General features: G+C 38.4%; 1 protein-coding gene across 3 annotated transcripts in view; it reads right to left on the bottom strand.

Moving 5' to 3' along the window:
* ASPM (assembly factor for spindle microtubules) overlaps nucleotides 1-9,848 on the bottom strand; it is a 29,192-nt gene that overhangs the window by 16,526 nt on the left and 2,818 nt on the right. Inside the window, exons 1-6 of one of the 3 annotated variants that reach the window (XM_081947997.1) lie at nucleotides 9,291-9,778; nucleotides 4,697-4,840; nucleotides 2,441-3,680; nucleotides 2,169-2,264; nucleotides 677-823; nucleotides 74-316 (exon numbers count right to left, since the gene is read on the bottom strand). In XM_081947997.1, the coding sequence (XP_081804123.1) occupies nucleotides 74-316; nucleotides 677-823; nucleotides 2,169-2,264; nucleotides 2,441-3,680; nucleotides 4,697-4,840; nucleotides 9,291-9,590 (2,170 nt within the window). In that variant the 5' untranslated portion in view covers nucleotides 9,591-9,778. Of the gene's footprint in view, nucleotides 1-73; nucleotides 317-676; nucleotides 824-2,168; nucleotides 2,265-2,440; nucleotides 3,681-4,696; nucleotides 4,841-8,982; nucleotides 9,207-9,290; nucleotides 9,779-9,848 lie in introns of those variants that run through there. The other 2 variants (XM_081947998.1, XM_081947999.1) reach the window with 2 other exon arrangements.

A 9,848-nucleotide genomic window follows, 5' to 3' on the forward strand; every position in this document is an offset into this window, starting at 1 on the left:
GCCATGGACGCGTGCCAGTCCATGGTCCAGGGATTGCTCTAAATCCTGCTCTAAAACACAACTATATTCTTACCAATATCCTTCCACAGATGTCTGTCTTTTCGAACTAGCAAACGTTTTGCTTCAATTTCAATCTCCAGCCTTTTTATTGCTTTCACCATTTCATCACAGGTAAACAAGCGGCAAGCTGACCTACGAAGTTTGTTTAATTTGCATCGAGTTGTATATGATCTTAATGATGCTTCTTCTTTTGTTGGTGCTTTAGGAACACTGGTTTTATAAGTCTCTGTTCCCAGGATGAGACTTGCTGTATTAACTAATAAAGAGAAAATGGTTGTATGAATTTAAAACTTGCACTATCTCATCTTAGAATTCATTGAATTGTCATTAGAAGGATGGCCAGATAGCTAAAACGTGCTGAGCACAAATGACACCAAATCCTAAACAAGTCCAACAATCAAAAGAAAAGACTTTTTAATCCGATTGCTAGGCTGACTTCAGATAACAATACCAGGTCCGACACAACTATATTTCTAGCTGATTGTAATAAATGTGCAGATGCATGAAGAACTATAATGAAACATTTTTATGCAAACAGACACACAGCTGAATAGTTCTTATATTTTGTAACTATTCTTAATCCTTGAAATATTAAGATGCCATTGATCAATTTTACCTTGTGAAACGTCTGTTTTCAGAGTAAAATCATCAGGAGTAAGTACAAAATTCAACCACCATGTAAAACCTCGTTGTTGTTTTTCTTTCCACTGCTCATCGTAAAACATATTCTTTGCTGCAAAAGGCATTGGATGCCTAGGAATATCTTTTAAAATAATTAAAAGTTATATTATTATTTTTTGCTGAAACACTGAAATCCTTATCACCTAATGAAAATATATCAAAGCTCCATCTCTAACTGCAAATGGAGACTAGGAGTGCTGTGCAAAGGATTGGAAATGGACATTTCTCGAAGTCCATAAACCATTCCCCTGTAACTGGCTCTTCTATTTAGTGTGACTGCTTTGAAGGTTTTTCCGGTTATTTAAATATGAATGTGCATTCACAAATAATTATAACTGCCAATAAAGTGAGGCAGGTCTGCATGGACAGATTGCTTCTCAGCCTTTTGGCTACAATCAAATGTAATGTACAAAAAGTGGAGACAAGCTTTCAAAGGAGCAGCCCACGCCTTTCAAATCACATGGCTGCTCTAACACTGATAAATGTTGATTTGCTTATGTTAAATAAGATTGGGAAGTGTCTCTTTCCAACGTTTTGTACAGTACCACAAAATATGAGATAACAGAACAGATGAACAACTGTAATGGAACAAATGTTTTAGGATTTCACATAATACTCCATTATTCTCCAAAGATTTTCAAGCTTGTGGTGAATTCTGTTTAAATTCTTCCTTTTTTTATTATACTTAGCTTTGATGTTCAATTTGTGTATGCAACTAATAGTTCGACATAAGGAACTCATCGGGTTGTACACTGTGTCTACACTCATATGAATATATATTATTGCAAGCAGGAATTACCCATTTTGGATTGAAAATGGCATCTTTAGGAGTTCACCTTTCACTCTTACAAATCAGTCTTCACTCTGCCTCTTCATGGGCCTAAATAACTACACAATAATGTTTTGATCTCTGCCATATCATTCATGGAATTCAGAGGATGAGCACCAAAAAATCCCAGCATCAGTACAATAGAACAATCTCTCCCTTCTTTATCTTCCAAAAGCCATGAAAACCTGGCTTTTCTCAGAAGCCCTGGGATGGTCCAAAGTTGAAGCACAGAAAGGGTTTTCTATGTACCGTATTTTTCACACTATAAGGTGCACTTTCCCCCACAAAAATATGGGTGGAAATGTCTGTGCATCTTATACAGCGAATGTTGCCGAAGCCCTGCCCACCTGCCGGTCCCCACCCTTTGGCCGTTTTCTGCCTCCAGGAGCCCTCTTTTCATCCTGTTTCAGGCAGTGCCGATCGGCGGCTGTGGTATAAAAATGAAAAGAATGCAAACCATATAATTCTACTATCTTTTGCTATTTTTACTATTTCACCCAATGTATTTTAGCTAAACATTACCAAAATTATTTCAAATGATATTTTTTTTAAAATCCTTTTTCTTTCAAAGTGCAAAATGCCAGGAATTTATGCTTACCTGTTTTTAAAGGCTTCACAAAAGTCAATTGAGACTGTGCAACAGGAACAATATTTTTTGTCCTTTTAAAATTTTTAGATTTTTGTGATGCAGAACCTAGAAAAAAAATACTAACATGCTAAACATGAAATTGAAGCAAAAGATCAAGAATTTATATAAGCAAACTATTCTATTACTTTGTAATCACAAGAGAGAATGAGAACAAAAGATTGGCTCACTCTATTTTTTCTATCAGAATACCAACTCAAAATTAAATGCTTTTTTTACATTACCACATCTCTTCTTTTGCTTATCTCCATTCTGAGATTTGGAAACCGATAATTTCAAAGCACTCTTGCTTCCATTTCTGTCACAGGACTTCAGAGTTCTTTTCCTTCCTAAATTTTCCGCATATTCTTCTCTTCCATTCTTAACATCCTCTAAATATTCTCCACTTTTTCTTTTACGATTATGAGATGATTCCAAATAAATGAATCTGGCTTTATCTTTGATACATTTAGTTTCATTTGAAACACTTTCTATAACTGGCAACGTGTCCAGGTCTGCATTTTTAGGGATAATGTCCATACAATGCTCTATTGCATTAGAAAGACTTTTTTTAGATTTTAGATTTAACATCTTTGTTTCTTTTCCTTCAGGATTGGGCTTAGTTTTGGTAACAGTGCTAGAAAGCAAAGGCCTTTTTTTGTTCTGAAGGCAACAAGCTTGATCACTTGCCTTGGATTTGACATTTTGTTCAATCTTATCATAGCAACGTGTTGTAGGATTTCTTTCATTTATATTGCCGGGAGCTTTGGTGGAAAGCTGAGGTTCCATAAAAAAAGAAACTTGTATCTTTTCTTTCTGTTTTGAAAATTTTGCTGTTGACATACATGATTTCATAGCTGAAGGAAAGGACACTGTTTTACATTCTGAGATTGGCTGAATAACCATTTGATTTTCTCTTAAAAACTGTTCAGGTGAAAGAATAGGTATTGCTGTAGCTGCATCTTCTGTCACTTCATAACTATTGTTTATAAAAGAATCAGGACTTAAAATCTTCCTACAATTCAAAGATATATTCAATTGTTCTGGCGTCCTGAATGATTTTGCATTTATTTCTGCTGAGTTAACATCATTATTTCGGCATACTTTGTTTTTTTGCAAAACATTATCATATAGAGTTGTAACAGTAGGGGTTTCTGTTACATTATTTAATAACATATGATATGCTGGTACTTCTGGAACAGAATATGTAGTTGATAAGGGAGTATAAATGACATGTTGGTTTTTTTGACTGATGGGGCTAATAGGAGAAAGAGAAAGGTTATGTTCTGAAATGATTAAGGAATTTCCATTAGGTGAAATCCTGTTTGAATTCTCTTCCAGATTCTCACAGGACTGAAGAGGGCTTCTATTTTTCTCTGTTTTTTCAGACATCTGAAATGTTTTATTTATACTTTTAATGACTGGCACTCTTTTTCGTGATTGCTGTGCAGGAATTCTTCTTTTAATAGTATCCCAAAGATTTTTCTGAAATGACATTAAATACACATAGGGAAGTATTATAATTTTCTTTAATTTCCCTATAAAATTAGAAACTCATACTGCCTGACATATAAAGGAACACTGATTCTCATTTTTAAAATTGGCATCAGCATTGCAGCACTTTTACTCTACTATGTACATATCTATACCGCATATTTTATTTACAATAGCTATTTTTTTATTTTGTTGAATGCAATGTTGCAGGAAATTCAAGATGTTTAAAACCCAGGGATATATACTAAAAATTTCAGAGAAGGCAAGAATATATAGCAGATGTGAGTGTTGTGGAGACTTTAAATATTTATAAAATTCAGACCTATGACATTGCTGCATCTGTAATAACATTGTTATATGATTTGGCAGTTTCAAGAAAACCAAACATGCCTTTTCAAAGATGCCAACAATTTATGCAGAAAAGCTTATTACATACATGGATATTCTGCCTGCCAAATGAAGAGACTGACTTTATTAATAAGCAGAACAAGAAAGATTTTAAAGAGCTGTTGAAAGAAAAATCTGGTCCTGTTCCAAACCAGGACATTGTAGAAATGAATTGGAGGCAGGCTGCATTTTGGAAAGGTCTCAATTATTTGGTAGCCAGAAACCATAGTTACAGCAGTATGTTTCTGGGGTGGCTGATAAAAAGGGTTGAGAGTAGGTGGGCTTTTATACATTCTTTGGGCTTTCTGATTGAGATGCATGTTCCTGTGCAAGAATATGTCCTTTAATATTTTAATGGCTGTTGCCAGATTCCTATGGAGTCATGGTCCAGCTTTCTGAATGGATATAAAATATCCATTCCTAAAGCCTAGCCCTTGCCTCTTCAGGCTTCTGCTTGAGATTGTTTTCTATAGCAGGAAGAGTGAGGCTGCTTTATGCCTTTAAGATGTTCCTCTTACTTTAGGAAAAATATTCTATTCTGACTCTTTTTAATATTAAGAATAAAGAATATTTTATTCGGGACGGGGGAGGGGGGAGAGTTTTCCTACAGAGGGTCCTACCTTTTTCTTTACAGGCTGCTCAGCATTCCCCAACAAAACTGCTTGATGTTTTACAACATCATTTACAATAAAAGTTATGAGCTCTCGAACTTTGCCGCTTTCTAGTGGTGTCCATGTTATTAATATATAGATCCTCTCTCCAGGCTGCAAAAGAAAAACATTAAACAAGCAGTTGGCATAGTGTCTGTGACAAATGCATGATGAATATATTCAGTTACAAGTGCAATCTTGTATGAACCTAATTTCTTTTAATGCTAAAAGTTATATTCCAGGAATATATTTACTTGTATCATTCTCCAGAAAAGTAGGGATCACTAATAGATCAAATTTTGCTTTGTGTGCAATCTCCAAATTTACTTTGAAATTTAGGAGCTTTCCATAGCAGAAATGTGGCTTCCATAGTGTAGCCCTAAATTCAAATTATAGCACTTTAAAATGTTGTATGAGAATAAAATCATGCTTGTATATTTTATAAGTATAGCACATTTCCCAATAGGTAGCAACAAAATGTCAACATCAATCAATCAGAAGAGAGCTGGAAGGGACCTTGGAGGTCCTCTAGCCCAGCGATGGCGAACCTTTTTTGGCTCACGTGCCACAAGTGGGGGGAGCGCAGGGGGGTCGTGTGCAGGCGTGCCGCACCCATAATGCAATGCATGACCCCCTCAGTGCGCGGGCGCGCACAATGCGTGACCCCCCCATTTTTACATGCTTTTTTCGCCCTCCCCAGGCTCCAGAGGCTTTATAGGAGCCTGGGGAGGGCGAAAAGGGCGGGGGAGGCTCTTTTCGCCCTCCCCAGGCTTCTATAAAGCCTCTGGAGCCTGGGGAGGGCGAAAAATGGCTTTTAAAAAGGTGAACTCAGCTGGCCCGTGCGCGCATGCGCGCTGGCCAGCTGACAGGGCAGCGCCTTGCGTGCCCTGACAAATGGCTCTGCGTGCCACCTGTGGCACGCGTGCCATAGGTTCGCCATCACTGCTCTAGCCTAACCCACTGCTCAAGCAGGAGATCTTGTATCATTTCAGATAGGTGGCTGTCCAGTCTTTTCTTAAAAACCTCCAGTAATGAAGCCCCTACAATTTCTGAAAGCAAGCTGTTCCACTGGTTAATTATTCTTATTGTTAGGAAGTTTCTCTTAATTCCAGGTTGCTTCTCTCCTTGATTAGTTTCCATTCATTGTTTCCTGTCTTGCCTTCTGACACTTTGAAAAATAAATTGACCCCCTCTTCTTTGTGGCAGCCGCATAAATACTGAAATAGTGCTGTCATGTCATCCCTAGTCCTTCCTTTCTCTAGACTGCCCATATGCAATTCCTGCAACTGTTCTTTATATATTTTTGTCTCCACACTTTTAATCATTTTAGTTGCTCTTCTTTGTACTTTTTCCAAAGTCCCAACATCTTTTTTGCAATGTAGTAACCAAAACTGGATGCAGTATTCCAGGTGTGGCCTTATAAAGCCGTCCTAATACTTCACGTGCTTTTGATTCTATGCCCGTTTAAACAACCAAGAATTGTGTTAGCTTTTTTGGCTGCTGCCACATCTTGCTGGCTCATGTTTAAGTGATCATCTACTAGGACTCCAGTATCCCTTTCACGGTTACTATTTTTGAGCGAGGATTTGCCTACTCTGTACCTACGTCTTTGGTTTTTCCTGCCTAGGTGTAAAACCTTGCTTTTCTCCACATTAAATTTCATGTTGTTGGAAAGGGCCAATTGTTCAAGTCTGTAAGGATCTTTTTGAATCTTGAGCTTATCTTCTGTGATGTTTATCTATTCCTGCCACCTTAAGGTCATCTGCAAATTTGATGAGTTCTGATTTCTGATTTATATGCCACTCAATTCCAAAAACGAAAAAGGCCTTCTGAAACATGATCTTGACAACTTTGTCACAATTAATATTTTTATAATATTGGGTACTCATATAAATTCAGACCAAGACTGTGCTCTATAAACAATATTTGTAACAACATTAGAGTTTACAAAAAAAAACCATTAAAAGCACACTTAATTCTTAATAACCTATAAAGCCTCCAAAGTTCAAATAACTTATCAGCCACTAACATATGCATTTGTGAAAAGGGTGATAGCAGTTTAAAAAGCCTCTGATCTGTTCCCCCCACAATGCCTTTTAACAGCCTTATCATCTAGAATGTTTCCTTAAAAGCAATTGAACCCTGATAGGTAGCCCGGAATCAATCAACACTTAAAAGACATGGGAATTTTGACACCTATGCCCATGCACTTTACACCATGCCTTGAGCAGGAAGATCTTTTCTGATAAAGGATATAACAAGGATAATATTTATTCTAACTATAAAAAGCCATGTGTTTCATTTTTTTTCTCCCAGTCATAAAACCATATATTTTCCTCGCAGCATGTCTTTCACCAAAGGTTTGAAATCATATTATATCATATCATATCTTGTTGGTAGGCCTGCTAGTTGCCCCAAAAGCAGCCAACCTCCATGCCTTGATTTTGGGGATGGTTATACTTTCCCAGGAAGACTGCTAATGGTCTCCCAGCTCAAAAGAAAGGAACCCAGGGAAGTTCTCCCAACAAAGGCAAAGAGGAAAAGGAAAGGAAGGAAAAAGGATTATTCTATAAGCAAATTGAAATTGATTTTCTTCATCTTGAAGTGAAGCTCAAGGTCACCGAAATAATCTATGTAGTTTTCTTGGCAATATTATATGCAGAAATGATATTATGACATTGCCTTATTCACATTTTTTCAACTTCCCAACTTTTCTCCCATTGTATTGAGATTTTCTGACAGTTGTATCTGTGTAAAAGCTGCTTAGCTTTTGGAGATTCATCATTGTAAACTATGTACTTACACCCTAGCTAGAAAAGTAGGTAGACCAACTTTTGACTCTTACTCACAATATTTAATATTACAAGTTAAGTTGCATAGTAAAAGCCAGTTTTGTGTAAACGGTTAAGTCATCAGGCTAGAGACTTGGAAACCATGAATTCTAGTCACTAGGCATAAAGATAGCTTATAAACTTCTGAAACCTTGCCAAGAAAACTGCCTGCACTACATCCATTCAAGTAGCGGGCAGGAGTTAATAATGAGTTGTTATTCAGGCTAGAGACTTGAAGGCAAATCCCCCCACACACACAGACACACACCAAATTGCATAGCAAGAATGAATACACACCACATACACAGAAACAATATTTGTATATAATATTATCATGTTCATGTTAACCGTTAGTTTGCGTATTTTATGTTAATAATCAATAATAATCATATATATTCTTTACACCAAATTAATTTTGTTTCTCTCACTGTCCCAATTATCTCTTAGCCATTAACACAAATCCATGATTCACTGAGACTGGAAACTATGGGAAATACATTATAGCAATGGATTGGCAAATTGCACCTCTGTTATCAACTGACAATAGCAAAACTAAGTACCTGAGCAAGAATTATTAACCAACGAATATTCAGTCACCTTCCCCATACTCACAAATAGGCTGTCCAAAAGGCAAGCCAACAGATACTAATTAAGACTGACATTTTGATACAGTCAAGCACTAGAACCAGCTCGTATACACATCCCCCGCCGGCTCTAACTCCACACCAAGGACCAGCCCCCCTATAAAAGTACCCCATTTTCTTTGCAGGCTACCCTGAAGAACAAGCCTCTTTGCTTTGGGGAATAAATGGATCGCCTTTTCACCTGCAACATACTTTGTGTCTTATTTTTATCCAGGCTTGGAAAAGAGATCTAGAAAATTCTTTTAACAAGTCCTAATATAAGAAGTACAGGTAGCTCTTGATTTACAACCGCAATTGAGCCCCCAAATTTCCATTGTTAAGTGAGACATTTGTTAAATGAATTTTGCCCCATTTTAGGACTCTTCTTGCCACAGTTGTTAAGTGAATCATTGGAGTTGAAAGGTTAGTAACACAACCTTCCTGATTGCCTTTGCTTGTCAGGTCACAGTGATCACATGATCTTGAGACACAACAACAATCATAAACATGATTCAGTTGTCAAGCACCTGAATTTTGATCAGATGATCATGGGGATGCTGGAAAGGTCCTAAGTGTGAAAAGCTGTTGTAAGTCACTTTTTTTCAGTGCTATTCTAACTTTGAACTGTCACTAAACAAAATGTTCTAAGTCGAGGACTACCTGTATTCATGAGGTTTACACCCTACCAAAAACAATCCTCACAGAAAGAGCCTCGTTTGGGAAGGCTATACATTTATTAACCATTAACCTATGTACCCCAAGGTTCCCTTTCCTAGAAACAGTAAACAAGAAGTTAACTTACCACACCCTTTAAAAATAAGTAAGATTTTGGGAGAGCATCAGCAGACATCATCCATAAATTGAAAATTATTCTATAACGTCCCTGAGCAACGGAAAGTTATGGAGTAAAACCTACAAATAAGTGCGGAGTATTGCTACATTTGTCGTTGTCATTTAACCGTTCCTGCATACCGGACAATCTTTCAGACTACCGATGCTTCACGAACGTTAACACCCGTCCGCCTCCGGCTTAGACCACAGCACTATTATTGGAGCCGACCCTTCCCAGACCACATCGCCTCCTCGCCTTCCCCTGCTAAATAAAAGCACCTGAAGGAGAAATCCGTCCTGCTCCTCCACCGTGAAGCCTTTGGAGGCGGGCGGCGGGCGGTAGATGGCCCCTCGGACAGCCTCCACGTTGGGGTTCTCCACGGCCAGGCGGCGAACGCACGAAGTACCGACGCGGACGGAGCCGAAACTGAGGAAGGGAGGCCGGGAGAAGTGGCCGAGTGACAGCACGGCGTCGTTTCCATCCTCGCAGCCTGGGGAGGCAGCGCTGCGCTTGCTCCGCTCCGGAGGATACGGCTCCTGAAGCCCGGCTGGTCCCACACCCTGCCGTCTTTCCTCCATACGTGGGAAACGATCGTCGTCAACGCCTTCCGTTGACAACCAGAAGGGCCTTCGCCCGTTCGAAAGGAATACACAAATTCCGTCCCAAAAAAAAATCGAACTCGCAACCGCCGTTCGAGAATTCAAACTTGCAGCTTCAGCCAATCAGGGAGATTGACAAAAAAAACCGTAGCCAGTTCTCACGTGTTTTTTTCCTCCAATCGCCAGGCGGCTTTGAACAAAGATTCGACCAATCGTTTGAGATGTTTATTTTTGTTT

Source organism: Natrix helvetica (genome assembly GCF_964273705.1).
Source record: "Natrix helvetica genome assembly, chromosome: 3".
Classification (NCBI taxonomy): domain Eukaryota; kingdom Metazoa; phylum Chordata; class Lepidosauria; order Squamata; family Natricidae; genus Natrix; species Natrix helvetica.